The sequence below is a fragment of the Peromyscus maniculatus genome, chromosome X (genome assembly GCF_049852395.1).
Source record: "Peromyscus maniculatus bairdii isolate BWxNUB_F1_BW_parent chromosome X, HU_Pman_BW_mat_3.1, whole genome shotgun sequence".
NCBI classification, from domain to species: domain Eukaryota; kingdom Metazoa; phylum Chordata; class Mammalia; order Rodentia; family Cricetidae; genus Peromyscus; species Peromyscus maniculatus.
The window spans coordinates 118,423,482-118,441,800 of record NC_134875.1 but is presented as its reverse complement, the minus strand read 5'-3'; the positions used below and the strand labels follow the sequence as shown (position 1 = coordinate 118,441,800).

The following is an 18,319-nucleotide window of genomic DNA, read 5'->3' as shown; positions in this document are numbered from 1 at the left end:
GGGGAGGTGACACGCCAAGGGTGCTTTTAGTGAATTATTTCCTGGAGCCAACTCAGGCCTGTTAAACCGGCTTCCTGATGCAATCCCAAAGGGGGTTGATGGGGGAATGAGCCTTTGGGGATCTCTAGCTTTATCTTACCTCAGTATCAAGAAACAGACCGTTTACAGAAGAATGTGCACCGTGTTTTGTGTTCTAAGGGGTCTGTGCATTTGGTTTCAGCTCTTAATGTTTGGCATCAGTGGTTTTCTTTTTCAATTTTATGTCTGAGTGTTTTGCCTGCTTGTATATATGCACGCCATGCACATACCTGGGGCCCACAGTGTCAGAGCCTCTGGAACTTGAGTTAAGGATGGTCGCAAGCTGCCATGTGAGTGCTGGGATATAAATCCAGATATAAATGCAAGAGCAGCAAGTGCTCCTAACTATTGAGCTCTAGGCCCCCACATCAGTGGTTCTTGAAAGGCTTTGGGGTGAAGTTAGGGAGAGTATCACAACAAATGAAGGTAGTGGTATTCAATCTTGAATGTCCACTAGGACTACCCAAGAAGAATTGAAATGTAGTAATGACTAGACTCTGACCCAAAAGATTCTGATTTCATTGGCTTGAGGTTCAGCCTGACCTCCGGGAGCTCTAAAAGTCTACCAGTTACTTTTCTGTTGCTGTAATCAACTACCGTGACCAAAATCATCTTATGGAAGCTTTGTTTGGGCTTCTGACTGCAGAAGGGTAGATGCCCCGAGTGACACAGAAGGCATGGCTCCAGGGACAGCAAGCAGAGAGGTCACATTTAAAGCACACATGGGAAGGAGAGAGTGCCAACCGGAAGTAGAATGAGTCTATAAGCTCTCCAAACCCTTCCCCAGTGACGCACTTCCTCTGGCAAGGCTCACCTTCTGAAAGTTCCAACCTTCCCAAACAGCATCCACCAACTGGGGACCAAGTACTGAAATAGAAAAGCCTACATGGAAATCACAGGTGTGGTTGAGGATCACTTGCCTAAGTAGATCATCCCAGAAATCTCTAAAATTAAAAGAATTGATAACCTAAATTTTGGTGAGGATATAAAGCTATGAGAACTCCCACACCTTGCTGATGGGAGTGTCAATTGCAACAATCATTTTGGAAAAATATTTGGCACTGTTAACTAAAATAAATGCTTACCCTACTTCCCAACAATTCCACTCCTGGGTATACTCAAGAACAGGGTATGTCCACCAAAAGATGTAGATGAACATGTCCACCACAGCTTATTTTATGAGTGTCCAAAACCAAAATCAAGGCCAGGAGTGGTGTCCCATGCCTTTAATCCCAGCACTTGGGAGGCAGAGGTGGGATCTCTGTGAGTTCAAGGCCAGCCAGTGCTGTATAGTGAGTTCTAGGACACCCAGGACTATGCAGAGAGACCCTGCCTCAAAAACAAAAACAACTCAAATGACCACCAACATCAAAATGCATACATTATATTAGCTGTATATAAGCCAATATCACACAGAATGAAAAGCTACCACGGAGGCAAATTCCATAGGCATAAAATTGAGTGAGCCAAATTTATATAAACTAGCACTATGAGTCTGTGGTGTGCGTGCGTGCGTGCGTGCGTGTGTGTGTGTGTGTGTGTGTGTGTGTGTGTGAGAGAGAGAGAGAGAGAGAGAGAGAGAGAGAGAGAGAGAGAGAGAGAGAGATCAGAAAAATGAGTCAGACCCCCTGTAACTGGAGTTAGAGACAGTTGTGAACTACCATGTAGGTGCTGGGAACTGAACATGGGAGAACAAGTGCTCTTCATCACTGAGCTATCTGTCCAGCCCTCCCATTCTCCTTTTGGAGATAGGGTCTCTCACTAAACCAGGAGCTCACTGACTTAGCAAGACCCTGCCTCCAGCATCGAGGTTACAGATGTCTAGCACTATGCGAGGACCAGGACCGGAAGTAAGATCTTCACACTTGTACAAGAAGCACTTTACCCACTCACTCACCTTCCCAGCCCAGTAAGCCTGCTTTTGACAAGGTGGAGACAGATAAAAGTCATCTGTGTTGATGGTGGTCAGATAACGCTCACCCTGTGGTGGTGGGAGGGGCAAACAGGAAGCACCTGAGAGCAAATCTTCACTCAGAAGATGTAAGTTTACCAAGACAGAACTTTAAAATGTAGCCACTAAACTGTGCTTATTTCTCAACAAAAGAAAACGGAGATCACAACTCTAAGTTAATTGGATGTAAAGGGCTATATCAAACCAGGACTGCTGTTGCCTGCCTAAAACCACAGCACTCAGGAGCTTGAGACGGGAATCACTGTGAGCCCAAGGCCAGCCTGGGTTACAGAGTGAGACCTTGTCTCCAAAATAAAGGGCTCCCAACAATGAAGTAAGCACTTAACACAGTTCTTAAAAGTGAAAAGCCTTAGCCCGGTAATGGTGGCGCAAGCCTTTAATCCCAGCACTCAGGAGGCAGAGGCAGGTGGATCTTTGTGAGTTCGAGGCCAGCCTGGTCTACAGAGCAAGTTCTAGGACAGCCAGGGCTACACAGAGAAACCCTGTCTCAAAAAACAAAACAAAACAAAAAAGGCGAAAAGTCTTTAACCTATGTTACACACACACACACACACACACACACACACAGCGGTAGTGGTAGCAGTAGTAAAGGTGCTTGCCACCAAGCCTGACAACCTAAGTGTGATCCCTGGAACTCACATGGTAGAAAAAAAGAATTGACTCTCACAAGTTGTCCTCTGATCTCCACATATACATACCATGGCATGTGACCCCCCCCACACACACTAATAAATTAATGTGATTTTTAAACACATATATATATATGCATATATATATATATATATATATATATATATATATATCACATATTTTTTAATGTAGCCAGAAATCCAGTTGCCCTCCTGAGCTTGGAGAAAGGGCTATGTAGGATCCACTCCTCCACTCTTAGTTAAGAATCACTGATTTTTCAGTTTTTTTTTTTTTTTTTGTTTTCTGAGACAGGGTTTCCCTGTGTAGCCCTGGCTGTCCTCGAACTCAGTCTGTAGACCAGGTTGTCCTCGAACTCACAGATCCGCCTGCCTCTGCCTTTAATCAGTCCCTGGCCCACCAGCCAGCCACTGTCTGATCCGTGCAGAAAGTAACTTTTCCTGGAATAGCCACTGCTTCTGTGTCCTTTGACCTGTGTATATCTGCGGTATCTGTTGCAGAAGTTAACCACGGAGTTTGTGTTTCTACTCTCTTTGCCTTTTTATAAGGTTTCCTGCCATTCTGTAACTCTTGAGATTTGAAGGGAACAGCTCTTAAACAAAAAATCCCATCTGTTATGGTCTCTGACCTTTACGAACATTCCCAGCTAAGCTCAAAGTCTGGTCCTGGTCTTTAATCAGGAAATGAATGTCAGTCAGCACCTTAGAACCCCCCAAAGACGCAGTTGCTCTGACTTCATTCCATGGACAACATCTGCAGCCTTTCCCTGCGCAATGTGTAACACTAGCCTCTGGAGGGGCCCTAGGAAGGATTTTGCCTCTGTTCCTTGGGAATTTACAGGAAGGGGCTGTCTATGAGAGCTCAGGAAATCAATGTTGCCACTCATAACGAGAACTGAAAAGGAGTTTCCACTGCACGAAATGAAATTCATCCAGGAGAATCTCAGAGTATCGAAACAGCTGAAAGATGATTCTTAAAACAAAGACCCAGGGCTGGAGAGGTGGCTCACTTCTTAAGAGCATTCGCTGCTCTTGCAGAGGACCCAGGTTCAATTCCCAGCCATCTGTAGCTCCAGTTCAGGAGATCTAGTTGACGCCCTCTGTGAGCACCAGGTACTCAGGTGATATGCAGATACACAATCAGGCAAAACACTGATACATATAAAATTAAAAATAATTAAAACCTTCAAATAAAAACCCAAAGACCCACCCCATGCCTTTAATCCCAGCACTCCGGAGGCAGAGGTAGGTGGAGCTCTATGAGTTCGAGGCCAGCCTGGTCTACAGAGCAAGTTCTAGGACAGTCAGGGCTACACAGAGAAATCCTGTCTCACAAACAAACAAACAAACACAAATGCTGAAGACCCAAACCTATGTATCAAAGAACTGAGTACTTTGATTGACAGTCTACTTAAAATTGCCCCAAACAATGAACTCCTCAGCAGCCTTCTTTTTGTTTATTCCCAGGCTCTGTTATAGAGTCATTCCAGACGAGCTGAGCTGAGACTGTTCAACAGAATGTTCTGCAGTAATGGACCCATTGTCTACCTGTGCCATATACCACAGTATCCATTAACCACAGTGGCTGAGAACTCGGCATTGAGGCAGCGTAACTGAGGAATTGATTTTTTAGGCTTTATCTAAACATAAATGGCCACAGGTGGGCATTGTAGTGGCATGGCAGGTCTCTATGGCAATTATAGCCTGCAGCTTAGGTGATGTATTGTGTTTTAGTCTGGGGGTTTGCTTTCCTTCACACCAGAGGAGAGTCTGGGTTATATCTGGCTTTCCCCCCCCCACAATTTTGAGTAATGTCTTTTTTCCTCCTCAGTATAGCAGGGCATAAGAAACTGGTTATAATGTCCCTGAAGGCTCTACCGGCAATTTTTGAAATAACTTTTAATTTTTAGATTAATTCTTCAGGGAAGTTTTTAGTAGTTTTCGTAGAACTGCTTGGTTTGGGGTTGTAATGCTCCACTGGGGATTGAACCTAGGGCCTCTGACATGCTAGCACACCCACTCTAGAGCTCAGCAGCACCTTCATTCCAGTACAATTATTTGCTCTTATAGATTTTTGCTTATTTATTGTGTGTATATGAGTGCTTTGTCTGCATGCATGTATGTATGTATGTGCACCATGTGTGTGCCTGGTGACAACAGAGGCTAGAAGGGGACATCAATCCCCTAGAACTGGAGCATCACACCATTGTGTGAGCCAACACATGGGTACTGAGAGTCAAGCCCAAACCCTCGGCAAGAGCAGCAAGTGCTCTTAACCACTGAGCCATCTCTCCAACTTCGTGGTACAATTGTTCCGAAAAACAGCTCTTTCAAGAATTGAGCACTACAAATCCCATCACAAAGGAAGCATTTTTTCTTCTGGGTTACCTCGTAAGGACAATGATGTTGCAAACGCTTCATTTATGCCCGAGCTCCCAGTGGTTGTGATTGAACTCAAGGCCTTGTACACCGCAAGGGAGCACTCTCCACTGAGCTAAGCGCTGCTTATTTTTACTTGTATGTTTCCACACGTGGGCCAGAGTACTCAGAAAATGAAGCAAAAAGTAACAGTGGGAAAGAAGAACAACGCAGCTAAGGCCTCTTACACTAAATAGGAGGCTGCAGCCTTGAGGCCTTTTTTGTCACTGGCCTTTGAGTTCCTGCACAAAGAACTGCAGCCTACTCTAGTAGGTAAAGAAACTGCAAGCCTATCCGGCAAGTATAACAGCCGAGCCTCAGCCAGTCACAGTGTTCCAAGTGAACGGACGATGTACACCAAGTCCCATTTGGAGCGGCATCCAGCCAACCCACTTCTACACACGTGTGCTTCCTTTCCACTCTGTCCATATTGCCCCGAGAATGCGTTCTATTTATTTTTTGTCCGGTTCTGGGCACTGCCTAATTCATGAATAAGTCTTTGCTAAAATAAATTCTACTAAAATTAAGATATCCAAAATTATTATTTTATTATTATTATTATTATTATTATTATTATTATTATTTTGGTTTTTTGAGACATGGTTTCTCTGTTCTGGATCTCGCTCCATAGAGCAGGCTGGCCTCGAACTCATAGAGATCTGCCTGGCTCTGCCTCCTGAGTGCTGGGATTAAAGGCGTCCGCCACCAATGCCTGGCAAATTATTCTTTTTTTAACAAGCAAAAGAGTGACAAAGATTCTTTGTAAGCCAAACTCAAGCCAGGCTCCTAAAACTTCTCCTAGGCCTTATGCGTGCCCTTCTTTGTAAGTCAGCTTTAGCAGAGTCCTGCTACTTGAATGGACCCACAGCTGCTCACCCTCGATATCCAATCACCCTCAGCATTGGCTCCAGTCCCTCATTCTGGCACTGACCACCTCCGCCTACAACCCCATACTGTCAGCTCTTCGGCAAAATTCCTATTGGGTCCCCTCCTGGTTTGCTTTCTGCTGCTGTGATGAACACAATGACTGAAGCGAGTCTGGCCAGCTTGAGCGTGTTGAGCATGGCTCTGGCAGACCTTGCCCTTCTCCCCGATTCTGCTGCCTTGCTAAAAACCACTTGATTACACTCCTCAAGCTGGCCCCCAAGGTCCATTCCCTTATTCAGCTACTTCCTCCTCCTGAGGTTGACCACCAGGGTCCAGCTATCCAAGTATTAAGGTCCAGCAATCAAAAGCCCCCTTTGGCTCACCTAACTACCATGGCCAGTTAACATTAAACATCTCATCCTAACGTGGGGGTGGGAGTGGGGGTTCGGCAGTCCTTTGTCCTCCAGGACAAACAAACACCCCTGTCCCCTTTCCTTTGTTCCCTTCCCCTTCTCGCTCATCCTTATCTCTTGTCTTTGTCCCTTATCCCTGCCCTCTGTCCCTCCAGGGTAAATATGTCTTCTTTGTGCTGAGAACTCCTGGGGATCCTGATCCACACACTGATACTTTTCCTTTCAGCGGCCAAATGCAAGTTGGGGAGGAGAGGATGATTTCACAGTACAGGTTACAGTCCATGGTTGAAGGCAGCCAGGGCAGGAACTTGAAGCAGAAACTGTGGGGAAATGCTGCTTACTGGTTTGCCCCCAGGGACACCTCAGCTGCTGTTCACATACAGCCCAGGTCCAAGGATAATACTGCCTTCCCACAGCGGGCTGAGCCCTCCTACATCAATTAGAAATCAAGAAAATGCCCCCTACACGGGTCCACAGGCCAATCTGGCAGTTCTTCAATTGAAGTTCCCTTTTCCAGATGTGTCAAAATAGTCAAGACCTTGATGTTTTGTGGGCCATACATAATTTCAGAGAACTTCAACATCAAATGGGGCTATTTTCTCAGAGTGGTGGACCATAGCAAAAAACAAGACTCCTAGACAGGGCATAGTGATATACCCCCATAGTCTCAGCACTTGGAGAGCAAGAAGAGTATCCTGAGTGAGAGGACAGCCCGGGCTGCATGGTGAGTTCTAGGCCAGCCTAGACCACAAAGTGAGATTCTGTTTTAAACCAAACCAAACCAAACCAAAACCAAGATTCCTTTGTAATCATGCCCTGATATTAATGTAGTCCAAAACATAAAAATAATCAGGCATCCCCTATCCTTCCTGATCAGCGCGAGTCCTTTGTCCTCTCTCTGCTGAGGTAAAATCTATTCCGTTCATCACAGAACCACCCTGCTTTCTGATTGTATCCAGTGCACCGAATTGGAAGAGTTTGCTTCCTTAAATATTTCCCTCAAATTATTTTGGAATTGGAAGTTGACAAAGGAGACTGCCACATTCTCTAGTTCAATCACCACTGATGTTTTGTTTGGTTTGGTTTGGTTTTGGTTTTCCTACAGGGTTTCTCTGTGTAGTCCTTGCTGTCCTAGAACTCAATCTGCAAGTCAGGCTGGCCTGGTACTCAGAGATCTGCCTGCCTCTGCACCACCACCACACAGCCCACCACTGGTTTTAATGAATCCTTGAAGGCAAACAATATGCACAGGTGAATTCAAGTTGGTCCTGACTAATTAATGAATGTTTACTACTTTCATTCATTTATATGATGCATGCGACAGAGCAATGCTTGTTGAACTAATTACTGTTAACTATGTCAGTAATTATGCCTTGTCTTTTTGTTGCCTTTTATTTATTTAGAGATAGGGTCTTATATATGTAGCCCTGGCTGGCCCTGAACTTGTGGAGATTCTATTTCTGCCTCTGGAGTGCTTGGATTAAAGGCCACTGCACTGCGTTCAACCATTTTTATTTTATATTGATGGTTAACAAAAAAAAAAAAAAAAAAAAAAAAACTAGCCGGGCGGTGGTGGGGCACGCCTTTAATCCCAGCACTCGGGAGGCAGAGGCAGGCGGATTTCTGTGAGTTCGAGGCCAGCCTGGTCTCCAAAGCGAGTTCCAGGAAAGGCGCAAAGCTACACAGAGAAACCCTGTCTCGAAAAACCAAAAAAAAAAAAAAAAAAAAAGAATAGCTAAAAAAAAAAAAAAAAAAAAAAAGCCGGGCGGTGGTGGGGCACGCCTTTAATCCCAGCACTCGGGAGGCAGAGCCAGGCGGATCTCTGTGAGTTCGAGGCCAGCCTGGTCTACCAAGTGAGTCCCAGGAAAGGCGCAAAGCTACACAGAGAAACCCTGTCTCGAAAAATTTAAAAAAAAAAAAAAAAAAAACTTTATTACAGGCCACCACCTTCAGCCATTTATACTTTATTTTATTGTTCTGGTGGAAGTTTTATTTTTATTCATTTACGGAGGCGAGTATCGTGTCCAGCCTTTTAAAAAGGTTTGAACCAGGCTGGCTTCGAACTCGGGATCCTCCTGTCCCGTTGTTTATTCTTTAGCATTTGCCTACCGATGTCCATCACCACGGCCCGCCTGTTTTTGTTTTGTTCGTCTGTTTTACTGTTTTGACAGAAAATAAAGAGTAAGCTGGAGGGCACGCCAACAAACACTGCCCCGGAAAAACGGCGGACAGGTTAGTTTCCCTTGGTGCCTCAGCTCCTCCCTCAGAGAACAGCTAGGAGACCGGCCCCACCCGCTTCGGATCGCTCTGCGCAGGCGCCATTTCCCGGGCCCGGCAGCGTCAGGTCCCAGGCCGGCGCGCCCTCGCCGGAGTGTTTGGGGGTTACGTCATCCGCCCCCGAGAACCGGAAGTGCCCCCCCGCGCGCGCAAGGAGCTAGGGCGGTGCCTGCGCTTCCGACGGCGTGAGGCCACTAGGGCGGTGCCTGCGCTTCCGGCGGCGGCGTGAGGACGTTAGGGCGGTGCCTGCGCTTCCGGCGGCGGCGTGAGGGCGTTAGGGCGGTGCCTGCGCTTCCGGCGGCGGCGTGAGGACGCGAGGGCGGTGCCGTGAGGACACTAGGGCGGTGCCTGCGCTTCCGGCGGCGGCGTGAGGACGTTAGGGCGGTGCCTGCGCTTCCGGCGGCGGCGTGAGGACGCGAGGGCGGTGCCGTGAGGACACTAGGGCGGTGCCTGCGCTTCCGGCGGCGGCGTGAGGACGCGAGGGCGGTGCCGTGAGGACACTAGGGCGGTGCCTGCGCTTCCTGCGGCGGCGTGAGGACGCGAGGGCGGTGCCTGCGCTTCCTGCGGTGGCGTGAGGACGCGAGGGCGGTGCCTGCGCTTCCGGCGACGTGAGGACACTAGGGCGTCGCCTGCGCTTCTGGCCACGCCGGGGCCGTTAGGGCGGTGACCGCGCTTCTGAGAGAGCGGCCTTCCGCCATTTCCGTTAGCTCGCCCCCGCTGAAGGGCTAACTCCGGTTTCCCGCGGAAGCCCGTCCCCGCTCGCAGAGGCGCTCCGGCGCGCCCTGTGCCTGGGCGGCTCTAAGGTTGAATTCCCTCCTCCCCTTTAGCTGAGGTCCCGCGGGCGGGCCGAACGGCCTGCCGCCATTGCGCGTCGGTAGGCCTCAGGGCCGCCCCTCGGGCATGGATTTCTTCAGGCTTTGTTTAGTATTCAACCCCACCCACCGGAATCCCTCTGGGCGGGCCTTCCTGTGAAGCTCGACTGTTAGCGGGTTGGGTATAACCTAGTGCTAGAAGGTTCCATTCGCCCCTTCGCTGTTGAGAGACTTCAACGTATGGGTTACTGCTGGTTTGTTCCCTAAACTTCTGGAAATTTCCACTATGAACATTCCCGTCGTTTGTCTTCGCGTTTAGGCTTTTTTAAGTACAGATGTGTGTACGTCCTTCCCATAGTAATTCCCATATTTCCAAGCGTGTGAGGGCATTTAGGCAACACATTTTAGTACCTGCTCATACCGTAAAAGCTTTTAGATGTCCACCCAATTACATATACATGTATGTGTGTACACATATCCATACTCATGTGTCAACGGTAAAAATGTATAAGCATTATATCAGCACATGTTCTAGGACTGAATTACAACTGCCAAGAAATGTGTCTGATCTGAATCAGAATGTGTTATAAATGTAAAGCACAACAGATGTTTGAGAATTCACACAAAAATTAAAATACCCGTTCATATCAGATTTTGAAAGGACGGTGTTGGGGTGTGGCTTGGATGGAGCTCAGTGGTAGAGCACATAGTTTAGTATGCACAAGACCTTGGGTTTGATCCCCAGCACCACATTTCTCTAAAGGAAAACATATCTTAGATATACTGGGCCAAGTAAAATTATAATTATTCCCACCAGTTGTTAACATGACTATTACACATTTTAAAAAATAATTTTTGTGGCTTGAAATGTTTGTGTGGGACAGCATTGCTCTACGAAAGGGGTTAACAATGTCCTGTGGCCAAATCCAGACTGGCCATTTTCTGCTTTGAAATAGGGTCTCTTGTAGCCCTACTGGCCTTCACCGGCTTTGTGCAGTGCTGGGGGGAGGGCACAGTCAGGCCCCTCTGCATGCTGTTAGCACTGTGCAAACTGAGCCTCACCTTCAGCACCACCGCTCCCCCCTCAAGCATGCATGCCTGGAAACCAGAGGACGACTTAGCTATCTTTCTCACTTACTGTCCCTCCCCACTTTGTTTTTGAGACAGGGTCTGCCACTGAACCTGAAACTCACCAGTTCAGCTAGACTGCCTGGCCAGTGAACTCCAGAGTTTCACCTTTCACCCTTCCCATTGCTGGAATTACAGGTGTGTACCATAAGCCTGGCTCTTTATGTGGATGCTGAGGCTCCAGACCCAGGTCCTCATTGCATAGCAAGCAGCTTACCAGCTGAGCCGCCTCCCCAGTCCCAGCCTGCATATTTGATTATGTTTTATTGTATGTGGATGCCTGGGCATGTGCACCTGAGTGCCAGTGTCATTGGAGGCCAGAGGCATCAGATCCTCCCAGAGCTGGATTACAAGCAGTTGTGAGCCACCCAGTGTAGGTGCTGGAAACTGAACTTGGGTCCTCTGTAAGAGCAGTACATACTCAACTGCTTAGCCATTGTTCCTGCCCCATTCAGTATTTGTTGTCTGTTGTTCCGTCTACAAAAGTAACAGAGTTGAAAAGTCCTGTACCAGAAGTCTAAAGTATTTCCTATCTGTCCTTTTACAGAAAATATTTGCTGACCTCCTGTCCTGGAACAACACCTGGTATGGTAGATATTAAATCTTTTTAAAATGCTTTTTTAAAAAAAGTTTCACTATAAACTCAAGCTGTCTGGAATTGACAACCCTCCTGTCTTAGCCTCCTGAGTGCTGGGATTATATGTGTGCCAGTATACCTGGCATAAATTTATTTTAAAATTACATTTATTTGCTGGGCGGCGCTGGCGGCGGCGGCGGCGGCGGCGGCGGCGGCGGCGGCAGGGCGGCAGCGGCAGCAGCAGCAGCACACGCCTTTAATCCCAGCACTAGGGAGGCAGAGCCAGGTGGATCTCTGTGAGTTCGAGGCCAGCCTGGTCTCCAAAGCGAGTTCCAGGAAAGGCACAAAGCTACACAAAGAAACCCTGTCTCAAAAAACAAACAAACAAAAAAATACATTTATTTATTGTGTGTGAATGCACATGTGCCACGTTGTCCATGTAGAAGTCAGAGGACAACTTGTCAGTTCTCTTCCCTCTGTTATGTTCTAGGGATTGAACTCACATGGTTAGGCTTAGTGGTAAGAACTTTTACCCACTGAGCCATCTTGCTAGCCCCTGGCTAATTTTTTTAAACCTTTTATTCTATATTCACATAATTGTCAGTCACTTTATAAAGACTAAGCACTTTATTAAAATTATCTCATTTAAACCAGGCAGTGGTGGCCCATGCCTTTAATCCTAGCACTCAGAAGGCAGAGGCAGGTAGATCTCTGAGTTGAGGCCAGCCTGGTCTACAGAGCTAGCTCCAGGACAGTCAGAGCTGCTACACAGAGAAACCCTGTCTCAGGGGAAAAAACTGACAAGAGAAACTATCTCATTTAATTTGAATACTAATCCAAGGTGGCAGAGTCACCCAATATTGAAGATGAGGAAGTAGAGCCATAGGATGATCAGTAAACTTAGCCAACTTGTTAATACCCCCTCACTTCTAGGAACTATATTTTCTTGAACATTCATATCCAAAAGACTGCTCACACCTACCTGATTATCCCACAGTAGATACCATGGGATTTTTTTGATGTAGGATGTTTAAAATTTTTGTTAGCATACAGAATGGTTGGATATTTGTTGTTTGTTTGTTTTATTTGGTATTTGGTTTTTGGAGTTTTTTGAGGGGGGGTGTGTTTTTGTTTGGTTTGATTTGGTTTTTCGAGACAGGGTTTCCCTGTGTATCCTTGGCTGTCCTGGAACTCACCCTGTAGACCAGGCTGGCCTCAAACTCACAGAGATCCACCTGCCTCTGCCTCCCGAGTGCTGGGATTAAAGGTATGCGCCATCACTGCCCTGCTCAGAATATTAGGTTTTGTTATGGCATTTTCATTTGTAGAAGTCATTACATTTTATTCTGATTTCTTTCCCTCACCCACTGCCCTCTCCATATTCCCTTCCCCGTCTGACAGATTCCCTTCCTAGCCCCAAATAATGTCACACATATTCTACTGCCCTCTCTTCCCCCCCCCTTCTCATTGTCCCCTTTCTAGTTTTATGATGATTTTTGAATGATTTTTAAAAAAAAAAAAAAAAAAAAAAAAACAAGAATTGAGGTAGACTTTGTCTTTCAGGACTTAGATACAACAAGCAAGTTGCTGTACAGTGACAAGAACTGAAGCTCACACTCTGAAAGGAGAGAAAGCATTCTGAACACTTTGTCGCTTGTTTGCCAGAAGAAAAGATCTCCTAAGCTGTTTAGCAGGTATGTTCAAGGGAATAAAAGAGGTATAACTCCTTTGTGGGAAATGTAGACAAAAATGTTTTTAAATATGGTAAACATGAAAACACTGCAATTATTTGATGTTTTTCGCAGATTTTCTCAGTTGTTAATGAAATTCACGTCCCAGGCTTATTGTGCAAATTGAGGTAACCTGAACATGAATAGCACTATAGACTTGCTCAGTAAATGTTCATTGCCTCCCACTGTTGAGGTAGTACTCGAGAATATCAGGAACTGTATACATCACAACATTTACTACACCACATTGTATTCACAAAAGGTTCTAATCTGAATTGTACACAGCAATGTATTTAATAGTTTCTTATGTAATAGGACTTACCTAACAAAGTCTGAAGTTAGACAGGTTCTGTGTATTCAGTCTAGGAACAGGACTGCAGCTCTCTTTGGAACTCTTGGCAACCTATTGGTGGGGTGGGGTGGAGGGGTCAGTTCCTTTGTGTAGTTTAAATCACAATTGGCTGGAGAACTGAACAAATGTCCAAGTCCTACCCTCAGAGACTCCCGTTCATTCCATCTGGGCTGAGGCCCTGGCATTGTTCGCTTTAGTTTTTGTTTGATTTCCTTGCATGATTCTAATTTACGGTAAGGGGTAAGAAGCATCTGTGGTGATAGCATGAGGCTAGGTTTAGGGAGCTGCTGAAGCAAAGACACTGCTGTGAAATGGGGCCGTGCCTGTCTGTGGTTGAGAGTAGTGAAGGCAGAGGGCCAGGGTGAGGTGCTGTTCATCACATGGACAGAGCCCAGACTCCATCCTGTGAGTAGAAGGGAATGTCTGAAGGACTTTAAGCAGAAGAAAACACACACATAAGAGTTAATGAAGCCAAACTCTGCAAGGAAAACCATCTGTAACTCTAGTCCAGGAGGATCTGATACTTCCTTCTGGCCTCCACAGGCATCAGGCATGTATATGGTGCACAGACATAAATGCAGGCAAGCAAAATACCCACACATGTAAAATTACAAAAAAAAAAAAGAAAAGAATTTTCTTCAAACTTGAAAAAAAGATCCTACAATAGGGGAATTTTTAAATACATTTATATGGCATATGAATTTGCATAAAGGAAATAGTGGTATTCTTTTCACAACTTTTCTGTAAATCTAAAAGTATGTCTAAATAAAAAATAAGTGGGTCATCTGGATGTGACCCTGTTTTCCCAACAGCTCAAGTGTCAGCACATTGTATCCTGTTGACTTTCAGGGTTCACTAGACCTGCTTCCCAACCTATAATATCTGTTTCTTTATATTGGTTCAGACAGTAGTATCCCCACTTTTGTTTCCTTTTTTATATTCAGAAAAGTATCACTATAAAGATTATAAAGGCATTAAGTATCTCAATCTCATAACTGAATATAAGGAGAAAATAGCCCAGTATTTGCTTAGCATTATCTTATGGATGATTTCATTCCCAAAACAATCACCAAATTCCATCCAATATGAACTAATTTTTTTTTTGAGACAGGGTCCCATGCATTCCAAGCTAGCCTCAAATTTTCTATGTATCTAAAGATTGCATTAAAACTCATGTTCTTTTTGTCTCCATCCCCAAGTGCTGGGATTGTAAACATACACCACCATGCTAGGTTCCTGAATAATCTTAATCTAGAAAGAGACTGATTTGTACAGTTGGAGGTGGAAAAGTTATAGCTGATATTCTAGCAAGTCTTTGACTGTTCTGCTGAAACTTTGCAGAGCCATTTTTTTCCTTCAGCTAATGAGAATAAAGGTCTTGAAAGTTGACTAGTTCGAATTCCTGTATTATCTAATCTGCCACACCCATTTATATCACATTACTCCTTCAGAAAACAACGCATGGAAAACTGGCAGGAGTGCTAGTTCATGCTTCAGGAGCTGCAACTAGTAAAGGCAAGCTTAAAAAGACTGAACCTTGAACCATCTTTTTTGTTTGCTTTACAGCTGTGAAGATGTCTGACAAAAAACAGATCAATGCCAGGGCTTCCCTGATTGAGCAGCTGGTGTCTAAAAGGTATTTTGAGGATATTGCCAAACAGCTTACTGAGCTAGAAATGATTTATGTGTCTAAGGAGCATCTCCAGGAGACAGATGTAGTCAGAGCTGTATACAGAGTCCTCAAAAACTGCCCCTCAGTGACTTTGAAAAAGAAGGCCAAGTGTCTGCTAGCCAAGTGGAGAGCTTTCTATAAGAGTACACCCCTCAAAACAAAGGAAAGCCTCAAATCACTCCATTCTGATGTTAATAAAGAAGAAAGTGCAGCAGTTTCTCAGGATGTGAGCCAGGATGAGGCATTAGGTTCTAGTCATGATGAGATGTCAGGTCTCTGCAGTTCTCTCTCTAAGCTGGCATCCGGAGATGCTGCAAGTACCTCTGCAGCAATTGGGTCTGAAAGTAGCACTACTCAAATGGAAATTAATGAAGAATATTTGAGGGGTGATGACTTTGAATCTACTAGCCAGAGCTTAAGTGTGTTACAAGATCCTCTAGTGTCTGTTAGATCTAAAGGTGTAGAGCTTCTTTACACAGCATTAGCTAGTTCTTCCACAGATCACACAAAAGCTGATTTGTGGCAGAACTTGGCAAGAGAAATTGAAGAGCACATTTTTACTCTTCATTTAAGCAACATCAAAAAGTATAAAACTTGTATTCGAAGCAAAGTTGCCAATTTGAGCAACCCCAGGAATTCTCATTTACAACAAAACCTCCTCTCTGGAACCATGTCTGCAAGAGAATTTGCTGAAATGACTGTCCTGGACATGGCAAATGAGGAGCTGAAGCAGTTGAGAGCTTCCTACACAGAATCCAGTATTCAGGAACATCACCTTCCCAGCACAGCTGATGGCACACAGACAAATAAAATAAAGTGCAAGCGCTGTGAAAAATACAACTGCAAGGTCACTGTAATTGCCAGAGGAACACTTTTCCTTCCAAGTTGGGTGCAGAATTCAAACCCAGATGAGCAAATGACCTATGTCATTTGTAATGAATGTGGGGAGCAGTGGTACCATAGCAACTGGGTGTGCTTGTAATTTGTAAATAATCCCTTCAGGGGCATATGTTTTATATGTATAACATAGCCCTTTTGTACTCGTTTTTTACAGAATCTTACTGTTATTTTTTTCTTTGTGATTTTGGTTTGTGAAAGATCTCACTCTGTAGCCAAAGCTGGCCTCGGTCTCCTGAGTTCTGGGATTACAGGTGTACACTACCGTAATGCCTGGCTTGGTATACTGTTCTTACTACAGTCCTGGGAATAAAGAAAGAGAGTTGTTTGCCAAAGGACAAGCCACAATTGCTAAAAGTTGTTTGGGAAGAGTAGAAGACTATCGCGTTGTACTTTGTGGCCATTTAGTGCTTTAATCGGAATGGCACTGTAGCTCCGCACAGCCTGAAAGCATGTTAGAGAGGCAGATTCTCTAGCCCGATACTCCTTGAGTCCTTATCTGCATCTTGGCAGAATCTCCAGGTCATTCTCTGGGATACTTTGAGAAGCACTGATATAGCTGCAGGCCTGTGGGTCTCAGGAGTAATTATACATTAGAGTTTTCTGGGGAGCATTGAAGTATACTGGTACCGAGAGCCAAGCCTGAACCTATGGCATGGGACCAAGGCATCAACATTGCTCTGGTCATTTCTCAGTTTACTTTAAGTTGCAGTTAGAGTTGAGTATCTCATTTAAGCCTTTCTATAGTTCTGAAGAGATGAATGTTATTCTGGAGACTTTACATATGAGAAAAGAGGCCCACAGAGCTTCGGTGGCTTAACCAGGTTATATAACTATAGGTAATCTGCCTCACACTGATCCCATATGTTCCAGCTTCCTTCTGAAGCAGGTGTGATGGCACATGCCTGTAATCTAAATGCTAGGGAAGATGAAGGAGGATTTATGTGAGTTCAGGGACAGTTTAGATTGTAAAGTCCCTGTCTCAAAAAATTATATATATATATAAAGAGCATTGTGGTGGTTCAAGCCTGTAATCCTAGCCTTGGAGATACTGAGGCAGAATCCTATGGTTGAAGCTAGCCTGGATTATGTAGAGAAACAATGCCAAAACAAAAAATTCAAAGTCTGAGAACGTCTTAATACTGACTTTACAAAAAGTGTACTTCTGGAAATGGGTGCTAAGCAAATAGCATTTGGAGCCTCTAAGTTTATATGACTAGAGTTTTATCCTTTTGTCTTTATTTTTCTTATTTTTACAAGTCTGTCTCAGCCTATGAAAAGTTGCACTGTAAGTTAGAATTTGGCTTGGAGCTTGCTTTCTCAGTTAAAAAGGCTATGCATTTTTTTCCTTTGTGTGAGCTCTTCATAAAGTCTTTATGATACATAGTTTCTTGTTAGGAATCTTCCATGTCTTCAAAGGCATGTGTATTAAAAATCCTGTTTATATGAAAATGGTGCTAGTTGTCAGAGGAGGTTCACTCCCTCAGCCTTTGAATTTATCAACATTTATTTACCTATTAACTGAAGAGGAAATCACTTCTCTAAGGCCTTTGCAAACAGTGTTTACTGATTTGTATGTATAATTTTATGTGGTTATGACTAATTTTTTCCTTTAAAATGATAGAATATTTGTTATTTGGAGTTTTGATTTTTTAACATAGAAAACAATTTTATGCATAATCCACACAGAAGCTTGGATATGTACTCCTTTTACAGTTTAGTAGGTGTTTAGAGACACATTTTTTTCTTTTGTTATTTAACAAAGCCATGTGAGTAGTTTCTGTTTTTATAAGACTGTCTGCACTCTGTAGCCCAAGCTGGGCTTGAACTCACACTGGCTAACCTCAATCTCTGGAGTGCTATGGTTTGGGGCATAAGCTACCATTCATTGATTTTTTATTATATTAAAGAGTTTATTTCTTAGTTCCATGTAAACTCACATGTTTTCATCAGTTATTGTTCCTAAATCCCCAGTATTCCTTCAATGGAATCTATAGGCCTTTTCTGTATATTTTACCTCCTCATGACAGTTTCCCAACGGGTGCATAAAACTAGCATACACTTCTGTTTCATATATTTTAAAGAAACCAACTTGAGACTGTCAAATCTGAATTACATTTTATTGTATTTTCTCCATTTTGCATTCCAGGGCTGTTCATCATAATGCAATGTGTTAGTCCTTTAAACAGAAATTTACAAAGTCATCAAAAACTCAAAAGTTTCACAAAGTGTGGTTTCATGTGATTTGTAAGGATCTTAAAACCTAGATGGTGGTTGTATGAGAGTATACACAGCACATGAAAACCATGTTTAATTTCTTTAAGTTGGTGTGTGGGTATTGGGGTTTTCTATGTATCTGTGTATGAGTATTTGTATTGAGATTTTGTAAACTACATTTACCAAAAATAAAAGCACTCAAAATGAAAAAAAAATCTATTATTCTCCAAGATTTTTTTCAAAAATGTGTGTGGTCCTCATT

At 44.3% G+C, this 18,319-nt stretch overlaps 1 protein-coding gene across 4 annotated transcripts; it reads left to right on the top strand.

Annotated features, from left to right (window-relative positions):
- Positions 1-8,882: 8,882 nt before the first annotated feature.
- Positions 8,883-18,272, top strand: Tceanc (transcription elongation factor A N-terminal and central domain containing). 4 transcript variants are annotated; one of them, XM_042269208.2, is made up of 5 exons: positions 8,883-9,280; positions 10,652-10,750; positions 11,160-11,197; positions 12,753-12,883; positions 14,838-18,272. In XM_042269208.2, the coding sequence occupies exon 5, from the start codon at positions 14,846-14,848 to the stop codon at positions 15,923-15,925; it is 1,080 nt and encodes a 359-aa protein (XP_042125142.1). In that variant the 5' UTR covers positions 8,883-9,280; positions 10,652-10,750; positions 11,160-11,197; positions 12,753-12,883; positions 14,838-14,845; the 3' UTR covers positions 15,926-18,272. The 4 variants fall into 4 exon arrangements, with proteins under 4 accessions (XP_042125142.1, XP_076418997.1, XP_006973246.1 ...); XM_076562882.1 differs by having other exon boundaries at positions 8,963-9,280; positions 11,160-11,202; XM_006973184.4 differs by having other exon boundaries at positions 9,196-9,475.
- Positions 18,273-18,319: the final 47 nt, after the last annotated feature.